Here is a 27512-nt window from a genome sequence, read left to right as displayed (position 1 = left end):
AGTCCTATTTATATTCTTGCAATCCACTCCACACACCTATTTTAATTTCAAATACTTGTATATTCAAATCGTAATTTCAAATACTCATTTGTCCCTAAGGAGACCTTTTTTAAAACAATCCATCTTGTACTTATGAATCTGAAAGATTTGATTTAAGGGTATAATTTTGTTTTGAGTTGTTTTCTGCCAGTACTTCTGATACCCTTCTGATGAAAAAAAGAAAAAGGCAAAAAAGTCTTAGACGACACATGTAGTTTTTTGTAATCACTGTACTATATGCCAATATTCCTGACCTACCTCAACAACCAATGAAAATTTTGATACTGAATTCAGTGGAAGGATGAACTGACCAAATATTATTTATGGAAAAGAAGTATATGGTTGGGCCAATCTTTCTGCTAAAGCAGAATATTTTTTAAAGTACAATCTCAAGTGCTCTGTCCAAGGAGTTCTATTGACTGAAATGAGGCTTCTATCTCCTCCATAACCCTTTTCTGCAAATTACAACTGTACTCCCATAAAGATTTACAAACTGGCATAAGCTATCACAGATGCCAAAAGAAGAAACCCACCCTTTCCATGCTTTGAGACATTTCCTTTTCCTTCCTTTGTGCCAGCACAAGCACTTATAAAGCTGGGCACTAAAGCAAACCAGGTTAAATGTGTGCATGAAAAAAATAATAAATAAAGGAGATGTACTACTTCATAGTGACACTGCCAGTTCTAAGTGTTGCAGACCTGTGATCTTACTGAACTTGCAGTTTGACGCTCTCACTGACAGAAAGCCTGTGTTTACTTCTGCACCTTAAGTCCATCAGAGAGGAAAACCTAAACTCTTTGAACTTGTCTTCAGTCTATTCTTCAGCACTATGTACCCTCCCTTATATTCATAAAATATTTCTTGGTAACAACAGCTTTAAACTTAAAGACCTTGTGAGTCTTTAAGTTTGTTTAGAGATGTGAAATGAAACACAGTTAAGCTTCTATGTTTCTAAGTGTAATGAGCTTCATGGCATTATACTAGTGGCACCTCGCCAGTCAGATATATCGTCTTTTCTAATGTTCCAGGACTAACCTTTCTAACCATTCTCAGGCTTGACTGATATCCAAATCAGCCTAAACCTATTCCTCCAGTATGATTTTTTTTTTCCTGCGGCTTCACATAAAGTGCTTCAGTATATTTTAAATTATTTGGTTTTACAACAGTTTAGCGATCCTGCGTTTGAGGCACTTTCCAACTTGCACTAACCCAGCTGGCAAGAGATCCAGAGACACCAAAATCTAAAGAACTAAAATATCTCATAAAGCTACTACAAAACACACAGAAACACAGCTGTCATAACAAATTCTTTTTAAGTACATATTTACGTTCCATACCTTTAGTTTAATTTACTTACTTTCTAATTTTTTGCTATTGTGTTTACAATTAGATTATAAAGGTGAAGGAAAGAATTTTAATTTTACCAAAGATTATCTCACCTTGTCCACTCCTGCACTTAAAATGAAGTTTCCTTTCTTGTTCCATTTTAACGCAAATATAGGACCTTTATGTTGCCCTAAGGTGCTGGCAAGATTACCTGAAAATTTATATTGATATGAATACATTAAAAAAATAAAAGACTATGTTGTGAGCCACAATACAGGAAAATACACTGGAAATAAAAAGTCTTGCACTTACCATCTTTAGTCCATATTCTTGCAAAGCCATCGTAAGACCCAGTTGCTAGAAGTGTACCTTCACTCTGTCAGCAAAAAAGTTAATTTATACATTTATTTTTACTGTATAACTCAAAGCTAAAGAGCACAAAGCAAGTTTCACTTAGAATACATCCACGTAAGATTTATCATATTTATTCTGTCAACTACAACTTACAAAAAAGAAGTACCCAAAGCACAATACAAGAAATTACAATGCGACTCAAACCCAGAAATATTTCAGGAGCCGCAGCAGAAGATGCACAATCACTTAAAATGTGACTATGTAAACTTTCAGGTACAATTTTCTCAGAGTATTTTGAGCACTGCCATTTCTACTTACATTCCAATCCAGCGATGTCACATCTTTGTTGCTGGGTACGTCCTGCCCTCCTTCTCGTATACAGTGTCGAAGTACCAGCTGCGTAGAGCCGCTTGTGCTGTTTTCACTGAGGTTCCATATCCGTGCTGTTGAATCTCCAGATCTAAAGAACAGTTAATAAGAATATAACTCCTTCTTTCAATTCACTCCATTTACAAAGGTATCCATTTCAAGACAGCAAATGTTGGGGCATTTTGATTTAGAGGGCATTACGGTAGGTATTATTTTAACTTGTTAGCACCAACATAGAGAAGCATGCCAGCGAGCACTGCCACTGCGTACACACACATGGTTAATGCACGTACCCTGAGGCCAAAAGGTCACTAACGGGGTTCCAGGCACAGATGAATACTTCAGATTCATGGCCACGCAACACCACTGCCTTGTTGGGAGGGATTTCAACATCTCCATCTACTTCCATCATATCTGTGTGATTATCTGCATTATGGGAAACAACAGTAGAAAGAGGTGGATTTTAATATTTTGGGACAATACTTTAACTACTGTATGGGTCATATTCTGCTGGGATGAGCATAACGGTTAATTCACAATTTACAGGGATCTAAATTTGACAAAGCCGTATATGTCCCTTTACTTTTTCAGTTGCGATTTATGAAGTACTTTAAACAGATAGGGAGTGTCAAAAATGTGAGAAAGCTCTTGGTCCTTCTAAGACTCACTGTCCAAATGGATTTAATTTTGAAACTTCAAAATTGAGGCCAAAAGTTAAATTTTTGCTACGTTAAAAAAATAAATGTGTTAGAAGTATTCAGTTTTTCTGGCTCTATGCTCCATAGTAGAATGTGTTACTAGTCTATCTTGTGCTTTAAAAATACATTTATGACACATTCATTTTCAAAAATCTCTCTTTTCACCAACTGCAGTCAAACAGATTTTAAATCTACATCTCAGATACTTCACTTATAAAATGCTTTAATTAATTTAGTAAAATTCAGTGATACGGTAAACTGATAACAGCTTTTTAAAAAGCATCGGCAATTACTGTGGCAATACATAGCTTTCTGCATGGAAGTGATGTTGAATCCATATTGTTCTGTAAAGCACACTGGGGCCAACTCGACTGACAAAACTGTTTTCTTGGCAGCTACCATCAATCACTGTCTATTATTAAAAATAAATTCACTCTAAGTGTAAATGCAGAATATAAAAAACACTGAACAGTTCACCTGCTCTATTCACTGTGGTTAAACAAACCATTTCACATCTATTGCTTAATTTAACATCAAGAGTTTCAGTCACTGTTTGTACGTATGAGAAAATAGAACAGGCTATTAGAACATGCATGTTGTTAAGAAAGAGCACCATATAAATCATTGTTACAATTAAAGAGAATCAATGCCAGTACAATGCTGTGTACCAGCCAGTAGGGGTTGCTGATACACCACATTTAACAGTGACCGAGATCTGACGTTTACATTTGTTCACAGTTAACAAGTAAATAGCCTTTTATTTGTTTAAGCCAAGGATTATATTTCCAGTCTATTTATCATACACAATAATGAAAAAAAAAAAATAGTAAAACCCAGCTATAAAATGCAAAACTTGTATATGGCTTGAGATGAATATTCTCTCAAAAACATCTTTTCTTCAGGTGTATTTACAGCTCCCCCTCTCAAATGTGAAATGTAGACTTCCAGAAACAGAGTTTCCAAATCACATTTTCATGCCTGACCTGAACTTTCTATACTAAGCGTGACTGTAAGGTATGTTCCTTTAACCAGTGATGACAACTAAGACTCACTCGTTTCACTATCACAACTAAAATGGAACCAATGAATACAATAAACCTGCAAGCAGTTGCACTGAATGATTCTGAATAGCAAATGATGAAAATTGATACTGATAAAGGACATAAATGACACAGGATTTGTTGGCAACCATGACGACCTCAGCACAACAAGACAGACTGTCCTACAGAGAACCGGTTACAGCTTTCTGATTCATTGGGTTAGCGGAACCTGTCAAAAGGACCTCATGGAGCTTCACAAACTATGATGTTTTAACCAGGTGTGGGTTAGCAGACTCTTCTCCTTATTCCTTGTACAGGGGCAAAGGCTGAGGATATGCAATATTTAAAGAGTTGTCTCCGATGTTTTTTTCTTTTCATATAAGATCTACTAGAGGGTCCTATGAAAAACCTTCTGATGATGGGAAAGGAACAGTACTGGAAGTGAAACCGGTCAGTGGAATATTGTGAATTAATGAATTCAGAAGTTTGCACCTCCTCCTGCAATTCCAGATCTCAGACACGAAGACAGTCAAATGTGAAAGACCATATGTTTAAGCGTCATCTTTGACAAAGGTATTCTCTTAAAGCCGAATGGTTATTTTTAGCTGCACACATTTAGCTCACTGCCTACTAGTTTGTACCACCATAAATAAAGAAATGAGGCCATTAAGGTCATTTCTGTCTCAACTTACTTGCTATAGTATGTGCTCCGTTCTCTTCTCCATTTGCAGTATTTTCTCCATTTTTTGCTGATCCCTGTTGGTTAGTCGCGGCTGCAGCTGCAGCAGCTGCTGCCTGCTGTTGTGCAAGTTTATCTCTGTAGGCCTGTTGTCTTGTCTGTACCACATCAGGCATTACTGCATCTATCAGTGAGAGAGACTCTATCGGCCTACCGTCAAACAAGGTACCATCCTAAATTACAGCAGAGGGAGAAAACAAAAAGACAACAAATACAAATTAATATTATGGGCAAAAAAAAATCCAAGGAAAACTAAAGCAAAAGTTTTGATTTGATATAATAAAACAGTTTACAAAAGGTGCTGGAATTGATAGTTTATCTTTGTTCTGATTAGGATTGGAATTTTAGTTTAAAGTTAAGTCGCCACAACAAATACGCAAAAAAAGCCACTGTAAGCTTTCTGACAGAGCTTCTGGAATCAAAACTTTTATGCTTTGAGTTTGCTAAATTGTCTGCTAAAGCAAAAAATACTATAAGCTATCTATGAATATGATTTCAAGCATGAGTGGCTGCAACAAAATCTAATGGTTTGTTTGAAGAGCTGCAAACATTGCAAGTCGGGTCACTGGCTTGTGAAGTTATTCCATCTTATTAGACTAATACTTTCCATAAACACATTATCTGGAGAGCTGACTAGTTTTCTTCCTTTTTTTAAACACTGCTGGCATGCTTTCAAACAACAAGGAAGAACTTTATCCTGAAATGGACAAGACCCAGTTAAATATAGCCTTAAACACATGCTAGGGCCTTGTAAGGATCTATTTTTAGGAGCTAGAAGGATTCCTTGTGATAAATATAGGGCCTCCTCCTTCTATTCCAATCACTTGCTTTATTTTTCTGAGGCTTCCTAAGGGGAAAGATTTACTTCACTGGGACTATGAAAACTACACGTAAACGGAAGACATAAGAGAGACTGGAAAGAGAGCAGAACTAGTGAAAAATATCATTTCCTTCCATAATATAACTGACGCATACAAAAGCTGCTAACCTTCCAGGCATAAATGAGAATGGAAATGGAGGACGAGTATCTGCAGCATCAGGCAAGAAGATACACAGTTTTCTGTACTGCTGGAATAACCATTTAAACATCAAATTCAATAGAACCTGTTCAAGATGAATTAGCCCGGCAGAGGCAAAAAGCAAACTAGCATACATTTCCATCCTTCCTGCCACAAATTGAAACCCTCTCTCTATCTGGAAACCTTGCCTTGGGGCTTTCATTACTTCATTATAATGACACTCAAATGAGAGGTGCACAGTGCTCTCCCACCTCCCTAGTGCAAATCCACAAAAATAAAAATTAAATGTTACTTGTCTCAATTACTATCTTATTGCACTTGTGTGAATTTACTACAACATTGTATTAGGTTAAAAACTCTACACACAACGGACCTTTAAGCAATGAGCCAGAACACCATGCCTGGTGTTGTGTGGCTGCACTGGGCAGAACCCCTACCCAGTAATGTCACTCCATTCTGGTTCCACCACTGGAGTCATGGTGAACACCAGCAGTAAGGAATCTGAAGTAAAAGTAGATAAATAGGATACAAGAAAGTTAAGAAAAAATACTAACATTCAAACTTACTGCAAGCAAGGACACAATGCTCCTGCAGGCAAAGCCTCCTTACCTCATTAATACTGACTTCTGCCTCTACATACTGCAGACCTTTCTGGATGATGGAAATCAAAGCAGCTGGTGGCACCAGAGCACCGTTTATATTAGATTGGCTGATATGGCTCTCTATACCAAAGGTAAATGCTGAATGGGAAAACCCTGAAGACAATGCAAAAACATCAGAATTGTTTTATAGACAGAAAAAGTTACTTGCCATACAGTGTAGGATCTTCTTTTACAAAAGTTACACAAAGTTACAGTATGTTTATGAACTATAAACTCATCAAAACATCTCTGTTGTTTCCCTCTTACTTGTTTCTAGTTTAAATGTACAAAAAGACAAAACCTAAATTTATATATAAACACAGCAATTATTAATTATGGCATCATTGGCAAAACATTCATGTATAAGTAATACAAAAATGTAAAATATGCAGTAGTATTTACATATATTTATATATTCTGAAATTATATGTGTAGTATTGACTATAGTATTATGTCTCCAAGACATCAAGACTCACTTATTCTTTTTACTCACCAATTTGTTACCCATGAAAGGGAAATGGATCTGTACACAAACCAGTTGTGCAGTGCTGTCACAACTGTGTTAAGATTAAGAAGTGGCAAGCACTTTATGGTGCAGCACTGGTAGCTGCTTCTTATTTATTTGATTGCAAATCTAAAATCTAACCTAAAGAAAAATAGTTGTTTCAGCAAATTAACTTCACTGTCACAGAATTTTTTCTTAAAGATTTTTTGGGTTTTTTTTTTTTTTTACTTTTTTGCAGCCAGGTAACTACAAAGCTGCCTGCAAACTTTCGGATGAAGATAAAGCAATTTTGTACGTTTGGCTTCTGTGACAAAAGCAATCTGCAACTGGAATAAGAACACATAATAGTTTCCAGTAAATTCAGGCAGAACAATGAGTTTCTGTTTTCTCCTGACAAGCGGAGACTGAAAAACTGTGCCAGTCACCATTGCTTCTGGGGTTTCTTTGTCTTAACTTGAGACATCTATGAGCAGCAGACATAAGCAGCAGACAGATGTGTCAGGCAAATGGATTTTCAAGAAGCCTGAAGTCTTGTTCTTCCTCCTAAGAAGGCAGCAGCTTAGGCTAGCCTGGCAACGAAGGACAAATCCTCCAAGAAAATGTCCTGCAGGGAGGGAGGCTTTTGAGAACTTAAGAGTCATTCCTGTAAAAAAAAAAATCTGTTCATCTGCATTTAGATTCAAACAATACGAGTCATCTGGTCGTGGCAGCCACTTCTTCCTTTGAAATACAGCAACATCTGCCCTCCTACAGTCATATTCAGGCAAGGAATTTAGCCGTGGAAGACCAGCTCATGTGAGCACCATCATCCCAGGACAACAGGAAAAAACAGTATTTTTGTGGTCATCCATTTTTCATCTTCAAGTAGTCCCAAAGAAAATGGTTCAAAGAGTCATTGTCACTTGTAGATAAAGTGATCTCCAGGAAAATCCATTTCGAACAATCAAGCAAGTCCTTAGTTGGTTGACTGCCATCTAGAAATTCCAAATGACCGAATCTGATTAAGTTACAGAAGGTAACTTGGCAGGAATTCATTCTCTTGTTGAGTAGAAACACCAAGAAACAGTTCAGACAGAAGCACATGCCTACTGGCAAAATAATTAAATGAGTCTGCATTTGCTAAGGCCAGTTCCAGATGAATACCAAATAAATTATGCATTGTTTAACAACCAGAATTGTAAAAACTCACCTGACTCCTGCAAGTATCTATATACCAGGAAGTTAACCTCATCACTGCTTATACTCATCTTTATTCCCAGTTAAACCATGAGGTCACAACAAAGGACACAACCCTGAAAATAAAAAAGTAGGTCAATGAAATATTTTTAGTACCCAATACAAATTTCTCTACAAATGCTGTATTTATAGAGTAAGTAGCTCCCTGGCAGCACAGACAATGGTTTTATTTTATAATGCAAATAAGTCTACTGTAGTCATTAAAAAGTCATTTGTCTCACCGCAGCATAAAGGTCAGTAAATTAAATATTGAAAGGCTGGATTCTCAAATGATGCATAATAGTATGGACTGGGGAACTATGCTGCTTACTACCAGTACCAGAAAGGCCTAATTTCACAGGTTTTTAAAAAATACTTGAGTGAGTTTCATTGAATCAACATTATCGATATGGAACACATTTCTCAAAATGTGGATTTCTGTCAGCCGGGCTAACAAAGACCAAGAACTTGGTATCTAGGGAAATTCTCGCTTTTACACTTTCTAATCTAGTTCAATTTTCAGGTACTCTTGCTCTAGTGAAAAGGTGCAATATGGGCTACAACACTGTACATGTTCAATGAAAGCCCAGCTATTCCCACTAAAAATTCGAAAACATCTCAGCCGTACATTTATGCTTTGTGAAAGGAACTCTTGAAATTAGAGACAAACTTTAAACATATTGATGGATATATGTTTTCCCCTTGATTTTATTAACGTAACAAAGTATCAGACTATATCAACTTTTGATGACAAATTTTGAAAACATGAAGCAAGAAGAGTCTTTAAGACACAAAGAGGAAGAGACAAAATACAGTATTTTTTTTCTAACTTTAAGCCTCATTTTTGAGAGGATTCTCATGACTTTTGAATGTTTGAAAACCCTGCTCTTTTCATCACATCTAGTAACAAGCAAAAACATCAGCCTCTAGAACAGAGCATGACATAAGGTCCATCTCATGCTCCTAGTATCCACACAGCATTTTTCATCAATAGATCTTCAAGGTTTCTATCCAGCCACCCACCACCTTCCTTTTCTTCTATGGAACTGGAATTCGACATGGTAAGTGACTTTCCTACTGTTATTTGACAAAGTTTGACCTGGACTTGACATAAAAAAAAAGGACTAAAGAACAGGTTTTCTAGTACTGCTCAAAACAGAAAGTTATTCCTGTTAATGCCCAGCTACATGGCCGCAAGGTCAGGCCATTCACCACTGTTGCTCTAAGTGGGAAAGTGATGAAGTCAGCAGTAAACAACAATTAAAATATAATCAGCATTATAAGGCCGCCAAACAGTCAAAGGGCTTTATGTGTTCCTTCTAAGCATCTTCGCCTAGTAAGACTTTCCAATGAAATAGGGCAAAATGATCACGCTCTTTATCTAATTTTTGAACTTTACCAGTCAACTGCAACCAAATGTGACAGGAAGAGCTCTCCAAAATGTGACTTTCCTTCTACAACACTATGGGGCTCTAGGAAAGACCCAATGAACCTCCATAAGAAGAAGAAAGGCTGCAGGATGAAATTAGGTTTCAAAAGAAATGCGTTTGCCCAAACCCATATACAAATGCTGTTGAGTTAATGTGCACATGGATGCTTGAAACCTACACAACTGCGCAGCTACTTGTGCAGCTAATAGCTGGGGTTAGGAAGGAGGGTAGCACACACACTGACCACTCGGTTTGGAGACGGCACAGGAAAAATGACACAATCCAGAAGCTGCACAGGGAGGGCCCAGATCCAGCGTAGGCTGGCAGGACCGAAGTGGCATAGCTGGGGTTATCCTACGTGGGAGACAAGGGACAAGTACATGCTGGACATGTCCACAGAAATCCAGATCTCACGCTTACAGAGCACCTCGAGCATACTGAGCAGTCAAAGAGGGGAAGATACTCTTAGGGAAATAAATAAAAATACAGAGCTACTTAAATCCTTCTAATTTCTAAAGGAAGGCAAATTGCTCCGGTACAATAATTTCTAGCTAGTGCAATACACGCTCTAAAGGTACACTGACACTAACCTACCCTACTCCATCCACAGCCCCAGCAATGCCTGATGTACAAGGTATACCTGCTAAAGTACAATATACTTTGAGGGCTCATTTATTGAGAAGCGTGTGAAAGTAATGTCATTTTTAGCGATTTCATGCATTGAAATTCTATCATTTCTACCATGTGCAGGATCAAGCACTAATTTTATTCAGCTATGTCTTGTCATACCTGGCACAAATCATCTTTATCTATGACTGCTTGTTATCAAGACTTTCTGTAGAAAGAGGAACGTTATTCTCCATAAGAAGAAAAGGTAATTAAATTTAAAAATATTTGTAAAGAAGCCTTTTTACATTACACATACAAAATGGTATTAATTGTTTGATGGGTTTGTTACAGATTTTTAAAATCTTGCTGCATCATCCAAAATATTCATCAAAATGCAGAAATTAGAAAGTGTTATTTGCTACATAGGGAAGATCCACATTCTTAACATAAAGCAGAATTGTGGAGATGCCACAGAAATTCACGTTACGTAGCTGCACAGGAAAAGAAAAAAAAGCTAACATTCTGCTTGTCTGTCAAAAGCACTATGAGTCAAACAAGTTTCATCTTTCAAGGCTGGTTCACTCCCACAGGATGCTCTGGTGAGGCAGGACCAGCACTGCCACAAGCTGCCCTGCCCAGCTATCAAGAGGTGGCAGTGCAACACTAAGCTTTTATATCACAAAAACCAGGAAAACACAGAAAAGCGTTCAGTAAGTACACGGCTTGCCTAACGAGGACATGAAACTGAAAAGGGTGCAAAAGGTTCCAGTTTTTTATCAAGATATTATTTTATCTTTTTCTTTTTTTGTACTTATTTAAGTTTTCTGCAAAGTCGTGCCTGTATTTACCCCCACCCCAGGCCCAGTTGCGCAGCCAGCGCCTCAGAGACAACCGTCACCCAGCCACCACTCAGCAAAGGACATGAGGAATTGTGAGAAGCAAACCCAAACCTCCCTTCTTCCCATTCCCAAAGCAAACTATCACATTAAAGAGAGAATACAGCAGAAGTACAGATAGGAGAGGATACAATCATTCTTTCCCTTTGACAAATTTTAGGTCGATATCCAGTTTGCCACTGGCTGCAAGCTTATGCTGCTCACCCTCGGAAACAGGGGCCAAGTCAGCCTCCCCTCAGCAAAGGGCTCCACAGCGCGGCACCTCCAGCGGCTGAAGCAGCAGCTCAGAGCTTAGTGAACCCCATTGCAAGAGACGAGGGACCCCAGGAGCTGTGCCACCTTCTGCCTTTCTGCTCGTAACTTCCTGGGAAGTAACCAGTGGAAGTGACCCTAGATAGTGACTGGATGGAAAGGAGACCCACCGACCTCAAAGCCACCGGTTATGTTGCGCTCGGTGCTCAACACACACCGACACTCTCTTCCCTCATGCTGAAGTTACAACTTGCCATGGATGTCTGCCAAAGAAAAATAGGAATGGGAAAGAAAAACTTGCTAACCTAGAAGTCACGTGAATGCCATTTTCCCTTAATGCCTCAACAAGGGCTTGTCTGGGAGGTGATGGGGAAGTTTTCTTAGAAGTAGTGTCATGTAAATGGAAACAGAAACACGACTAGAGGAGAAAAGACTGAGAAGAAGAAAATCCTCATGCATGCACCCATGCATGTACGTACATACCCCACACGCTAGCAGATCTACTTAATGCCAGTTTATTTCCTCCAATTTCTTCCATGTGCAATCAGCTACTTATTTAGGACACTTAGTAGGATATTAATAGTACTCTTTATTTTAGGTAAAGCAATAAAATAACAGAAAAGTTTAAAAAAATCAAACGAATTAGTAGAAATGATCCATAATTCCTACCAGTCTTAGAGTTCTGATCCAATATGCAAAGGGCCCACTGAAAGATATCTTCACCTCTATATCCCAAATCAGTTCTGAAAATGTAACAAGATCCTTGAGGCCTTTTTTCCTGGCCTTTACAAAAATTCCAAGTCTTCCTCAAAATATTCTGTGGATTTACAGGAAATATGGCAAGCTGCGGTGCACCCACACTATTGTTTTAGCTCCTAGTGTGCTTTTAAAGGAAACCTCTCCCACTTGTCCCTACTTTTGTTTGAGCTTCAGAAGTCACAGTACGTTTGAAGTAGATTCCTTACTAGTAAAGCTAAAAGATTAAATTAAAAAAAAAAAAAAAAAAGAAAGAAAAAAAGGTAAAAAAATAAATAAATAAAAAATAAAGAGTGTGCACAAAGGCTTCCAAACCATGCCCAAATTGCTCATGGGCTTCCACTCCCTTGGACCACAACAGAATCAATATTCTCTGCTCAAAACAATGTCCACTTCAACACTCCTTTTCTCAGGCTCTCACCTCACACATATTCCTACAGTGCTCAGCAATGCCATAAAGCCAACAAAACCGTATTATAGTGTAGGTAACCCATCACCCTGTTCTTCCTTGATCATCCAAAACCACTGAGCCACAGGCATTGTAGGATCCCCTTCCTGGAGGATGAGCCTGTGGTTTATAACATTACTGTTCAATTAGAATCAGTCTCAAGATATCCTGGGTAATTTTTAATGCTGCTATAGAAAGTCCCTGAACTCCCAAAATTTATCAAGCGTGAAACACATCAGCCATAAAACAAAAGTCAACTGTCTGTGCAGATGCTGACCTTACGATCTACTTGAGAACTAGATGTGCCACGGGTCACGCACAGACAAGATGCAGGTTTGTGCTTTAGACAAACTGACCCACTTATTCCAACTCTGAATCGATGCCAGAAATCACACAACCTCCCCCCAACATTTGGTAACTGCCTCTTTCAAAGGAAATGAGGTTTCTTGTCCCAGAGCAAACACACCAACAACTCTGAATTAGCTTCCACATAGCAAAAATGTGCTTGCATTTTAGTAACGTGCCTACCGTAACTCAGACGCACCAGCACATAGGGTCTCACAGGGGCTTCTCCACCCCTTGAGGGCGATTCACACACTTTCATCCTCTGGGTAAAATTTACAAGTAAAATCTGTTATAACGAGATCAAGTTCCACTATCACAAACACTGATCTGCAGGCTAATGGATGCCCAACAGTAGAGATCTTATTGCATTTCTGACAAATTATTATTCTACTCTACATGTTTATGCTAGCTTTGTACTCTTCCAGGTTCATGCCAAATGCTGCAGAACAGATGCCGCCCGATATGGCTCCACGCCTAATAGGCTTTTTTGGTTGTGCTTTTCTTTTTTTGTCTTAAACAAACCTGAACTGGCAGAGAAAGTTTATACATCAGATTAGCACTTTATATCTCCTCATCCCAGTTCTATAACATACAATAAATCTAACTCTGGTAGATCTACTGCATCACCAAACAGCAGCCTAAGAAAGTAACATTTCTGCAGTTTTATGTGGGCTCTAACACATCCTAATTAGGTAGGATAGCAAACACCACGCAGGCTACTGTGAACAACTACTTCCCAAAACATCCCAATCATGAGCTAGGTACCAACTAGGATATGTTAAGGGGAATAGCTAATGCTCTGGGTAGCTCTGAAAAACGTTTAATGTTCAGACATAAACAGACTGCTACATTTATCCATGGAAAACACAAGTCTGGCTACAGAAACAATAAGTTTTATACAACAGAAATATTGTCACTACTTTTATTTTTTCTTCTTTCACAAGAAATCCTGACAAATATGTTGCTAGCATGTGTGCAAATACAGAGTGATACCATTTTGTAATTGCTGCTTAACAATCTTCCTTTTTTTTTTATGGCCACAGTAGTTAAAAAAAGAAAAACAAATCCAACAAATTATATGAACCAGTCTGGGAATGTGTAATCTTAATTCCACCTAGAAAACCTGAAGGCATGTACACGTCCTTTGGAAAGTTTTATTACAATTTGCTTTACAACCGTATTACCTCTCTTAAAAATAAAAAATAAATTGTGTGTGTGACACACAATTCCTCTTCATTAAGCTTCACAACTAACGCTGGAAATCCCTCAGCCTGGTAAGCATGCCTGCTCTGCTCAACCAGTACGTGATTGCTGTCCCAGGGCCTCAAGGGACAAATACCCTGTCGTAGACCAGGAAAGTGTCAAACACCAAAGTCTATACCTCTTGTCCAACTGCATGCAACACGAGTACAACGGTGAGGCATCAATGCCACCAAGTCTGCTTTGACGCATCATCAGGGATGTGCAGAAGACAGTGAAAAGACCACTACTTAAATCCAACCACTCACACCAGGCAAAATCCTGGAATTGTGAGGTTTCGGCAGAACTTCATTCAGATACCAAATCTGCCCCGTGAGGTGCTTGCAGAACCGGAGTTTTAATCCCCAGCTCCACAAAATGCTGTTGCTTGTGGCTAGTGTTCTATAAAAGTGTTCTCCAAAGGCTCTTCCCCGACATAGTGAGTTTATCTCAAGTGGCTGCTGAACTCAGTAACTCTACATCCAAAGAAGTTACATATAGCCCTTCAGAAACAGTTCATAAAGGAAAAATCATTAATAAATCAGTGGTTCCTATATGTCAAGCATGCAGTGTATGACTGATGTTGCACAGCCCTCTGAGTAAGAATTTATTAGACATCAATTTCAATCAAAAATGAACATTTCTCATACGTCAAAAAGAAGAAAAAGACTGAGGTTTCTTTAACTATATCAACTAATTGCTCTAAAGAGTCCTATTTGTTCTTTCACATCTTCACAAGGGTCCAATATTGTATTGAGCACAATACAAATGAGCCCTTATTAGAGTCCTCCTTCTATCTGACAATCTGCAACTAGGAATTCTTTCTAACCTTCTGAATCTAAAGGAAAACTATTTTTAAATTAAATAAATTAAATTAAATAAGCTTTGTTGTAACGTATTTCAAAATGAAATTTCTCATTTTCTTAATTTTTACCCGTGTGTCCAAATTGCTATTATTTAAATGCGTCCTTTTTTATTTTAAGATTCAATAATCTGTCAAATGTGAACTTACATAAAAAACCATCTGTAATTCTACCTAATGAACCTTCTTACTGATTTCCCATATGATCAAGCTTTGCTAGTTTTCCTTCTAGCAATTTAAAACAAGAGATGTTTCTCATGTTCGTCTTTTAAGTCTAGTGCTTTGCTTTCAATCTCAAGAATACAGCTTCACTTTCGAATACTAAAAAGTAATTTTTCCTTTCCTCATCTGAATTGTTTTCCTTAGCTCAGGCGATAAATATTTGTATTCCGTACTTCAGCTTTAGTGACCTAATTTATGGCAACAGTCTGTCTTTCTGTGCCAATCTGAGAGCATGAAGCATACAAGATGACAAAGCCAGTTTGAAATTTTCTGAAGAAAAAAAACCCAAAACCACCCAAAACCTTGGCTAAAAATAACAGTTACTGTCTATTTATCTGAGTACTCAGTCCCCAGAAACACCAAGCACGGTCCTGACTACTATTACAAAATAAGCTGCAGATGAAGGCCATTTGTTGGTTTTGCCTAGAGCAAAGTAGTATTTAATTACTGAACTATGAATCTCCTCCCCAAAGTCATATGCTGGGTGATCCAGGAGACTGGGATTCCGGATGTTACAGCAGAGACACAAGCAACAGTATATTCAGTATCACATTTCCAGGGTTATGGCTACAAAGCTGCAACTTCTACACTTCGTAGAGTTAAAAATACATCTTCCTGGACAGCTATAGGGCATCATGCAGGGATTCTTGGCAGCCATATTCTGAAAATCCCTAGACTGACTAAAGAAACAGAGATATTTCTGGTACTGACACTTTATTCAAAGCTCTTTAGATTCTTACATCTCTTTTTTCTTTCTTACAGTGCAACACAACAAAAAAATGATGTGTTTGGGAGAGATTTTTCCTCTTTATTTCCTGTACCAGAAGAGCAAAAAGGAATCATATATTATATGATATATATAACTACGATATTTTAAAGACTTTTCAGCTGTTTGGGATACAATGAATATAGATATTTTTATCCAGGCACAGCTTGTCTGTGTGATAACTACAAAAATGTTTAAATGGAGGTACTTCTGATACACCTTTCCTTAAGAGCTTCCTTAAAAGCCAAACCCAGCTGCTCAGAACACGCACCTCTATGCCAGTAAACCCACCAACAAACAGTCCTGCCTCAGTTTTGACCTACTACATGAAACCCATCCCTCCTCAATTCCCCTCAAGATCCCAAAAGCAAACTTCCCATCTCAATCTCCTGAAGGTGGCCAAGAGAAGGGCTTTTAATCACAAAGCTCATGCCCACTGATGCAGGCAAACTAGAGGTAAATGCAAACTGTCCAGAAGTAGTAGTTAAAACATTAAAGCACTGCCCTCTTTCAATACTTGCATAATTTTCAGAGCATAGCATGAAATATAAACAAACACTATGAAGTTTTCCTTGATCAAACATCTAATCCAGACCAATCGCATTTTTCAGAAAAGAGGAACCAGTGGTTTGATGGGATGACCTTCAGGTTTAGACTGTTCTACCTGTGCACAAGTTGGGCTGATGCCTATGTCAGCAAAACTGGAATTGCGGCATTTCTAACATTGATTAGAAATGGTTAGCTTTTCGTTAACCACCAGAATTAGCACATTTACCTACCTGGGGAAGCAGCAGTAGCGGCTTTGCTAGTATGGATTACTTCAGAAGATGACCTGCAAAATCCACCTAGGCTTCGAGTGCTAACCTATATCTACCCTGTAACAGAGAGAACGCTACCAGACAAATGCTTGTCATACTCCATACTGTCATCTGTTACCAAAAAGGGGAAGTTTTCCTTTACTAGAGGGGCCATCATGGGAGCAGTGACAAAGTTAAGCAAGCTGTAGAGCTTTCATTCTGTCCCTTTAAAGAGTACCACGTTTCAGGAGCACCTAATTTAAATAAATTTAGACTTTTGCAATCAAAATACAGACCCAGTCTCAAGAAGGCTTTGTAAAATTGTTAAATGGCTTTACTAACTGCTAATATGATGACCTACTAATATTCTTACATCTAGACAGAGAACAGCAGTAGGTTGCTGGAATCAAGTGCTAGAAAGATGAAAACCAGAAGAAGCCTTATATAGTACGTAGTTTAAAATCCCATGCAATATACCTCTTCAGCACGCACGCAGTTTTAAGCATGTGACTGTATGACTGCTAATCTCCTGTCTTGCTTTAAAGCCTCAGCAAAAAATTAATTATGGATGAATGTGGGAGCTCATCCATTAATCCTCGCTTGGATCAAACTGTAAAAATTTCTGAGAAAATAACTGATAGAGAAGAGCTCTTGAATTGGTCAAAATGAGCCCTATTAAGAGCTTTTGCTGAGGCTAAGGGAGGTGAATAGCAACATCCAAAGAACGCCTTCTAGTTGTGACCACGCATCATTGAAAATAAGCACAAGTACTTTGGTGCCAGCTTTTTTATCAAGAAACTGTAAAGATTAAACAGTTAAATGGAGTTAAAGACCTCCATAAAGTGCTGCATTTCTGCTCTCAGCTGATTTATTCTTATTTTCATCGCTGGAAAACCCACCGAATAACATGGGCTGCAAGTCTGATCAAGAATGTTCCATTTTTCCCCAATATGTTGTTCCTGATGTTCCCACAATAGATCACTCAGGGCTCTAAGGGACTGTGTCAATTGAATTGAATGATGTGGTCGCCTGCTGGTACATAAATGCAAAGGCAAAGCTGAGGGGGTTTATTTTCAAAACAGAAGACATTGATCCTGTGACAATGTTCCATTACCCTGACTTTACTCCTATTAAAGACAGTGATTACATCTACATCAATCGCTTGAGCTGATGGATATTGGTGCACTAACAGTGGCACAGTTTTTCACTATGCTGCTGCTGACCTGCATACTGATTGCTAACAAAAAAGATTCATTCTGAGCTTGGATTAATGTTACCTATTTGTCAGTGAAAGACTACAAAGTTTGGACAGACTTTCATAATTAGTTGATTTTCAGCTGTATGTGGGGTTTGGGTTTTTTTTCCTTAAAATCTTTTTGTGGAATGGTTATTAGAGACTGTGCATCCTGGAACAGATTCTATTTGTTATGATTAATATATTTCTATTGCTACTTGATAGTAATGAACAGCATATGTAGTTCTGACAACCATCTGTGGAAAGGTATCTCTCTGCACTCCTGAAGCAGCATCCCTATCTTGACTGGGGATTTTCTTCCCATAAGGCTTGTATGGACTCCTCCTCCATGACTTTGTACTGTCACCTTTCTACAGTTTCTATCTGCTGTCCCTAGCTATCTTTTCCAGGCTAGTGATCCATCTTCTGGCTTTCATCTCTCAATCTGACATACCATCTTGAGCCTGTGGTCACACATTTGCCCTGGTTTTCATCTCTTCACCATGCACTGCGTACACATACTCTGAACTCCTGACTTCATCTCTCCAACTGCTTTCAAGAGCACCTACGTTATCTGTGCTTCTTTCAGTAACTTATTTTTCTGTGTTCCTCTTTCACTACCTTTCTGTTTTAACATGTAAGTTGACAACACTTTGCACAAATAAAATTCTGGTGGTCGAATATAATCTAATTCATCTTTAACAACAGTGATTTCTATTCCAGCTAAGCCCTGTTCATTTTATTTGTTCTTGTTCGTTTAGCCTTGTGCCCTGAGGCACATCCTTAAGTGCTTACAGGAGAAAGGCCTTTATCTGACTCACTTCAGTGTATTCACCACAGTGGGTTCCCTCATTCTTGATTAGAAAGTTGAGTTTTTTTCAATGCTGCCATAACAGCAACAAATTGAGGTGATTTGGAGTTACACCTACGCAGAGTAATAAGGCACAGCAGAGATCAGAGTTAGCAGCATCTGAACAAGTGCAGAAACCAGGACAACATCCAGAAACCAGCCCGGCCGCCAGAGCCAATCAGCATCTTGACCTGGCACCCTTCTGCACCATGCTGACATCCACAGGTCACACTGGCGTAAGGTTGGGTACCTCCTTGCCGACGGCCATTCCATACTGCACAGCTATAATTTTCCCATACCCAAAAGTAAAATAAAAAGACCCCAAATCTTCCTTCGTGGTGCGTCCTGGTACTTGTGAGGCTGAGCCTGTAGAGACCAAAGCAGCCCTCGCTGAGGGGATCCTGGAGCACCAGCTGTACAGCAACTAATTTTGCCAGAGTCTACGTTTTGAAACGCCCATTACAGGCCACCTCTGCCCCATGGACCGCGTCTTTTTTGTGAAATGCTAGGTTACCTTTTATTAAGGTTGCTATCATTACTCATGTAGTTATCCTAAATTCCTGCAGGTCTTTGGAGCCTGTTTTGTCTTTCCCAGTGAAGAACAAAGGACAAACTAAAATCAAACATGCTTATATTTATCTGGACACAGACATGAACTTTTCAAACAAAGGATCCATTTGTTTGCCCTGCCCTTCTTGGTGTATGAACCCAAATACTCTCACCTCCTCTATTTTAGCACCTACAAAGTTAATACAAAGTGTGGGGCCTTATTTTCAACATGCAATTTCATAGACCAGACAAAGAGAGTTTCATCTTTCTAAATGCAAATAACCTCAGCTGGTTTTCCCATTGTTAAGCCTACTCTCATAGGCCTTTCCCATGAGGAAAGTAGTTTTGGAATTATATACCCTGGCAGCATCTAGTTTGGTGATAACAAATAATTTTTCTAAAATTGTGAGTGCATGAAAGCTGCCAATTTTTTGTTTCCTCAGGCAGATGTTTTGTTAAATACTAACAGCTCCAAATCCACAGCTTCTGCAAAATAAAGGGTAAAATGTGAGAAAATACCATAATGGGGTGAAAAAAAAAATTATAACAACCTCACAGGGCTCACAGAAGATCCTTTGGTTACAATTTCAAGTCAAGAAAATATAAACTGTCAAGGAAAAATATCACCTCAAGCCTTAGTGGCCATTAATCAAGCACAACTACACCAAAACTTTCTACTAATTGAAGAGGAGGCCATATCGATAAACATAAAATGTCTTTTTTTTTTATTAAGGTGAAGCTAAAGCAAACAGCATCCTAAAGATAGGGAAAAGAATGAATTAATGACACCAAGAATGCAAGGGGTTTGTTTTGTTTTTTTATAATAGCTTCTAACTACTTGGGACAAGGCCAGTATTACTCATGAATTGTGGGCTGATGGCAGATAGACTGGTAGTTACTTATGTTAATAGTAGAGACAAGCTGTGCTTTAGACATGTTTTTCTTTATTAACCCAGATATAACCATTGTATTATTCCAGGATACTAAACACGTTGAGGATCTAACTGCATTTGGACAGCAGAATTTGGTAATGAAAACATGTGCCAACATTCACTCTACTTAGTGTTCAAAGCTCTCTCCAGCCACGAAATATATCCTAACGCCTGGAATGTATGCAGTTAAATGTAAACTGACAAGTTCTTTCTAGCCCCAAGAGTTCACCTCTAGGATTTAAAGACATGTAACTCATGACTGACTGCAGTGTTATGCATGAACAGAGAGTTTTAAAGAAAGCTTAAAATCTTTTACCCTCAGATTAAAAACTCAAAGCTGTTTCCTTTACCCAAGCATTTTGACATCTAACCTTGTTTATGAAAGTAGCCTGAAATGAGCCTGTGGGAATACGCAGGTAAATAACCATCATGAGCTCAGGACTCTAAAAATGGAAAAAAAAAAAAAACAAAGCCCAAACCTTTCGCAAAATCAAAAATAACAACATGCTTTTGCAATTGGCCACATGAACACAAATAAAGATGTGAATCTATGTCAGATATATCTGCTCCCACTCTCCTTCACTACCCCGGCTGTGCTAAGATTGCCAATTTGCAAAACAAGACCTCATAACCACTCCAACAATACCACTTAAAACAACACTTTCTTTCATTCCCAAATAAAAGCTTAATGAAACCAAATGCAACAGCAGTATCAAAGATGCAAACCACAGCTCTGCCTTTAAAAGCTGTATTAGACCTGTAGCTCATTTTTGTTTAAGAATAATAAAACTGCAGTGTTTGAGCTTAAATGACAGAAATCAGTAACAAATGCAAACATGATCAAATGCAAAAGGGCATAATGAAAGCATCTTTACTTAGAATATTTTTTCTTTAATTAAAGACTAATTAACAGGAAGAAATAATTAAATCGGAGCATTTCTCAGGAAAGGGAGATGTACTAATTAAAATTAATTTAACACTTACAAATTTACTTTAGAAAAAGGACTCAAAGTGAATCAGAAACTATTCAAACTTACTTTAGGACCTCAAGATTTAACTTGAGGTGGACTTCGAAATTCGGTAGCTAAATTTTACAGAAGCACTTAAATCACTTAGAAGCCTTACTGGAATTGACTTCTAATAAAGAAGAGGATGTGAAGTACTTGCCTTTTGTAGGACTTCCTAAGACCAAGTTGATATGTCTCTCAAAACCCATGATATAAATTAAAAATCACTGTCCGACAAACATTATTTTTTGGTATTTAAAGAGTCAAAGCTCTTCTTATCTGCTAAGTTTTAATTAAGTATTACAGTAAGAGCTTAATACCCACGATTTCAGCCCTTGCAAGGAGACTGGGCACAGTCATACATGAACACAACGAACTGCAGCCACAGACAGCACACAATGATTCATTTGTGATAGGCTGTGACACAGCATGATGAACAAACTTGTCCTATTTTTATTTACAACCTAAAATAATAGAAATGTGAGACCAAGTAGCATTCTCATTTCTTCTCTCACTGCACTATATACCTATCTGCAATATTGATGTAATCTATTACAGAAGTAATAGAGAAATAAAGCAACGGCCAACTCAAGCACCATCTCAGCAACGCTTCACCAGCCACGGCTGCTGGGCAAGCAGATGCCTGTGCCCACAATGGCTCTGGAAATGGAAGCAGGGTAAGGGCTGTTGTCAGGGCAGGTTGTTGACAGGTTGTCAGGGCAGATTACTGTTTTACTTCTACTGAAATAAAAGACTAGATGCTCCTGGGCCACCATTCTGTCACCGCTGGTCTCTCATGACTGCAATCACCAAAGAATGAGAGAGGCAAAAAAGTGACTTGCATAGCCCACATTCCAGCTTCCACTATGGAACTGGACACTCAACTACACAAGAAGCTGAGCTGCAGACAAGACCCTTGCTGGGACACAGGCATCCAAGACAGGAACACTTTATCCTCCGTACCTCTGCAACAAGGGCCAACAAGTATCTCTTACCATTATTTACATAATTTTCAGGTTCTGCTACAATAACCACCTTCAAAGCAGACATTCAGTCTTTGCAGCTCTACATTCTGCTTTGTACCACATCTCAAAGTTTGGCTGTGTATGTTGTCATGAGAAAACTTAATGCTATCTAGTAATTTCTGCTACGTATTTTGGCAGAGAATGTCTCCATCTATAGTAGCTATACCTACATTTCCTAATGAAACAGTACTGCTTTTTCCCTTCATCTATATATATTTAATGAAAAACTCACTCATGCCTCCAAAGGTTCCAGACATTCATTCAGTTCCCTTTCCTTCCTTTAGCATCTGCTTATTTCTTTCTCTAAATGAAGCTGTATCAAGAGTCTTTTGGTAGAATATTGAGAATAGCATATATGCTGAGGTGATATGCCTATAAATATATAGAAAAGGCATACAATACAGTCATCCTTGACCAGATTTTCTATATGCTGCGATATATTCTCTTTTTTACTGGGAGCTGTTCCAATACCTGAATCATCAAGAGCGTTCTTTTCTTTAACAAAATGCCCTGAAAAATAAAAACAAGCTTCTTTCCTTCTCAGTTGAAAATAGAATATTTTAACCTAACTCAAATTATCCTAGACTAAGGGCAACTTTGAATGAGTGCCAAGTTCTGACACTTCACTGGTGTTTAAGTCTAGAGGCATATTTATACTACTGTGAAGGAAAAATTCACAGAGATCCAGTGAACATGCGTGCAATAACACAGCCCCAGACAGCTCCTACACATCGTAAAGGCACCTGTACCTGTAGAAGCAATTCCACAGCTGTTCTTAGATGATTAAAGAAAAGTCTCAAATGTTGTTCTTGCTAATTTGGCACTGTACATAGGGTCTAACTAGTAAAGGAACCTGAGCACACCTTTAGGGGGATACACAAAGAGTTTCAACAAAATATTGAAAGATGGTTTACAAGAATGCTATTTTTGCCTTTCTGTATAGCACATAGGATAGGAAAAAAGTTCCTGTTTTGTGAGAAAAACATCCTTCAAAGCTGTATGCAAATGCTTACATAACTGCCTATACACATGCACAAAACCCTTCCATTAGGAGTCACTATTTTGAGTTAAACATTCTCCTCTATTGGTGTAGTTGGAAACATCACAGTTTCACATTTGTGTAGAGAAAACAGTTCTGCTTAGTCAAGTTAAAACATCAGCAGAGATAGAAATACACTATGTCTTATATCTGCAGGCTACTATTACATAGGCAGCTGCACCAAAACTGCCTTCAAATTGACCCACCAATGACCTCTACTCTATCTTTTGCAGAATTAAGCAGTCACAGTAACTACTTCTGCTAGTTCAGACTTAAATCAGAGAGGACAGTTTTTCAAAAAAAGAAACCCATCAAGTTAGGGTATCATGCCTCAAACCTTTACCTTGCCTCAAACACTGAAATAACAGGTTTCATGCATGAACAATTCTCATCATTTGTTTCCAGTAATAGAAGCATTATTTGAATAAAAAGATATGACAGAGAAGAAGTCCATGACTTCTCCAGATCACATTATACTTTAATAAGTGCTGCGCAAATTGCTCACATTTTGAAAAATTCTCAGTATTTCTCAGACTCCAAAGATCTCCCATCATCTTTCTTTTCTTAGAATATTCATAAAGCTGTGATATCTTCACTTTGCAGAATTGCTGTTTAATATTCTTGAGTAATGCTACTCAAAACTTCACAATGCTTTTTCTTTCATATAAACCTGAAAGCTTATTTTCTTCCACTCCAGGATTTACAAACTCTAATGTAAGTCTACATGCATTATTTGTGCATACTTGAGAAATTATCTACCTATAGGGCTGGAAACCATAGAGTGTGAATAGTACCATGCCCAAATATTTTAGGTAGACCAACCTAATGCAAAAATGGCTTCAGGCTTTACACCAATTCACTTCCATCTTCAAATAGCACCCTTTCGCTACCCTAATTATCAGCTTCCAGAGCCCCATCAAGCAAGCCCCCACTCTCATCGCCAACACAGGAAGACCTACTTCTAGTTTCTTGCCCTGACTAGAGAATCCTATTAAGAAGTTCTTGTGAACCCCATTTTTTTTTAAAGAACAAAAAAAAGGACTTGTGAAATTATACGTAGACGCAGATCAAACCAGAAGATTATTTAAACATATTCTAGTCCCATTGACTTCAATTGCTTAAGTGATTTGTTGGAGCAGAGCCAGTACAACAGCTCCCTGCAAGAGCAAGACCATAAAGAACAGTCAGCAATATCCTTCTTTACCTTGTGAGGGTCTTACTTGCAAGATAAGATTTGTTAAAACAAACTCCCTGTCTTTGAGTGCCCTCTACATACGTAAAATAGTTCACAAACTTTAAGGGATTGTGATTTAAAAAAAAAAAAAAAGAAAAGAAAAGAAAGAAAAAGATTAGACATCTGCTACACCCACAAGACATTTGTTAAATTACAGCATATATTAAAAATTCTACAGATACAACTGTGGTATCAGTTATCTACTGCTGGAAGAACAAATACTCAGTTGTGCTCTTGCACAATACATAAGCACTGCTGCTCGTACACTGGTTCAGAATGAATTTTCCTTTTATTAGAAAAAGTAAGGTAATCTTGTCTCCCTTGTAACTCTATCCTTGGAGAAGAGAGGAAAAACTACGTTTAAGGAAAGCATACAAAGTCAAAAGAAATGCTAAAGGGATTGTAGTTACATACATTTAAAAAAAAAAACCCACAACATTGCAAATTCATGACTGTATGCTAAATTCAAGAAAAAGGCATATGTTCTGGATATTTGCCCTGCGAACCTCATATCTTCCTTTAGGAAGCCAAGACTTTAGTACTTGGGGAAAAAAAAACATACTTTAATCAAAACACAGTAGCTTTTCCCCCTTTTTAAAAACCTGAGGCAATAGTGACTCCACACATTGAGCAGACAATAGTTTTCACAAGGTGTTTTGTCAAAAGGTCTATTTATTAGTATTCCCATGTTGTGAATTGATGTGTTTTATCGTAACTCTCAACAAAATGAATACGAATTTACACATGAGACAACAACAGTTCCAAAGGGAGCTGTTAAAGACCATTGAATAAAAGGTATCTTAACATAAAGGTTCAGTGGACTGCAGAAACAGACACCTAACAAACACTGTAAATGCACTTATCTGCAATTACTAATACTAAATTGTACCAAACTAACAGTCCACTTTTATGACAAGTAAATAGATAAATCATTGAGTGTCCTTACCAGAACTACTCTCTGAAACCCCACAAAACTGTGATGTGGCAGCAGTACAGCCCTTGGTATTACACCACCTGTAACACAAACCATATTATGATAGTTTCTATCAATATCTATTTTAAAGGATGAAAAAGGATAAAAGCTATTTTTCTACCAGTCTTTTACTGAAAGCATTACAACAACATTTTTTTTCCTACTGATTACAATATATGTTCACACAAGAAAATAAATGAACAAATGTTAAAGACGATCTTTTGATCAGTTACATGGAATATGTTTAAAAAAATATATAGGCACCGTTTCAACTCTCCTCTTACTCTTTCAGTTGAAACAAAACCCTAGCACAGAATAGAGCATTAGTGTTAACAGAACCTCTGTTCTTTTGGCTGCTCATATTGTCAAAAGGGAACTTTAATCTGGATTCTCATAAAGTTTAAAAAAGGTACTGCCATGGTGGCTTATTCTACTGTTAGCTAAAGAACACAAGTAAAATGACTCAATGGCAAGATAAAAAGTAGGAAACACAAGGCCATGATCAAACCAGTCTGTGTTTTCAAAACTGACCATTTTGGATCTGAATTTAACACCAGTAAATTATAAAGAACAAGTTATATGAAATAATCCTTATAATAGCTTTGTAGAATAAATTACTATAAGTGACTTCAAAACTTAAACAGTCCCTAGAAGCTATGTACATTATGCACCTGCGATCAGAACAATTACCGATCCTACATTTGGATAACATAGTGGCTATCACCAATATTCATTACAGATTAAATCATGAGAGAGAAATCTTATGTCAAGATTAAAGAGAAAGGTTTGCAGGTAAGGGCGCAGGAACACCAGCTGGGCACTGCAAGAAAAGAACACACATATCAAAAAAATGCTGTTTGAAGCAAGACACGGTAGTTGAACAGATAACTCTGCCCCAAGTGGAAGAGAATTCGGAAAAAGGCAAACTGTTACCTAAATACTAAACTCCAGACACAAAGCCTCACAAAATACATTGCAAATAACACAGAAACCTTCACAAAACCTCCTAAAACCCAGGACTAGAACCACAGAAGGCAACACATGCCTTAAACAGCATACAGCATTTAATACTTTCCATTATCTTAAAAATAACATTGACCTCTCAAAACCACCCTGTTATTCAGTCGGTTACTAAGCTGAATAAGACCTGAAGATGTTTCTCCCCCATTTTCATTGAGGAACTACAGAGCATTTTGGTCAGCAATCATTTTCCACATTTAGATTTCCAAGAGATTCTAGTAAACCAGTATCTGCTCCTTCCCCCCCTCCTGATAGCTGGGAGGACATGGTCTATGGGAAGAGCCCTGGATGAGAGAAAGGGGAATACCACGAACGCCAATGGTGCTATACTCCACGTATATGGAAACTACGGATATTGTTTTATTAATATTTAATTAATATTTTGATATTAAAGGTTCTCCTTTTCAGGATAAGAAGATACAAATACTTCCTAGACCTAGAGGGTGAGAAGCAAATGCTACAAAGGCTCACTTGGAATACTGAGATCACAAGCTTTCTCATAATAAAAGTCAATTTATTCATTACTACATTTCCAAGAAGAGCACTCCAATACCACCACACTGGACCTGGAAAGTGCCTTGGTCCTGCTCTGTAACAACACTTACTGACAGTAGGTCACAAGATAAGTGAAAAGGTTGTGACCCCATATTAATGTAATTTTAATTCTCTGCTAGGCTATTATGTACTGCCTTGATCATTTTGTGGATCTAACTGTACATATCAACTGCATTGCTAAAATTGGATAAAAAAAAAAAATCTGAAGCAAAGTTTAATATTTTGTAAGAGTTTTAACTCCAAGATGAATGATAGTGCAAAAGGTCATTAAAAGGGGATGCTGACACTGCTAGTTAAGCAAACAAGAGGGAGCAATAAGTTTCAACATTCATATCCTTTGAACTTTATCCATTTTGCATTTAGCATTTTTCACTCATTTAGAGTAAATTCTGTTCCATGAAGCTAATCGGTATTAGCCCTAAAATGATGCCAAACAGGAGAAAGAACCAGGAGGCTCTACAGGAGACTGGAGCACCACCACACCCTCAACAGAAGCTGCTTTTTCAGAGGAATTCCCTTCCTCTCC

The 27512-nt window shown here is 38.0% G+C and overlaps 1 protein-coding gene across 6 annotated transcripts in view; it reads right to left on the bottom strand.

Annotated features, from left to right (window-relative positions):
• TBL1XR1 (TBL1X/Y related 1) overlaps positions 1–27512 on the bottom strand; it is a 111980-nt gene that overhangs the window by 12695 nt on the left and 71773 nt on the right. For 2 of the 6 annotated variants that reach the window (XM_054074480.1, XM_054074483.1), the window contains exons 3-10: positions 25385–25452; positions 7921–8023; positions 6195–6340; positions 4520–4739; positions 2383–2533; positions 2039–2180; positions 1679–1742; positions 1480–1577 (exon numbers count right to left, since the gene is read on the bottom strand). In XM_054074480.1, the coding sequence (XP_053930455.1) occupies positions 1480–1577; positions 1679–1742; positions 2039–2180; positions 2383–2533; positions 4520–4739; positions 6195–6340; positions 7921–7978 (879 nt within the window). In that variant the 5' untranslated portion in view covers positions 7979–8023; positions 25385–25452. The remainder of the gene's footprint in view (positions 1–1479; positions 1578–1678; positions 1743–2038; positions 2181–2382; positions 2534–4519; positions 4740–6194; positions 6341–7920; positions 8024–25384; positions 25453–27512) is intronic. The other 4 variants (XM_054074481.1, XM_054074484.1, XM_054074485.1 and 1 more) reach the window with 3 other exon arrangements.

This window comes from Cuculus canorus, chromosome 9, assembly GCF_017976375.1.
Source record: "Cuculus canorus isolate bCucCan1 chromosome 9, bCucCan1.pri, whole genome shotgun sequence".
NCBI lineage: Eukaryota > Metazoa > Chordata > Aves > Cuculiformes > Cuculidae > Cuculus > Cuculus canorus.
This window is presented reverse-complemented; position numbering and strand designations above follow the sequence as displayed.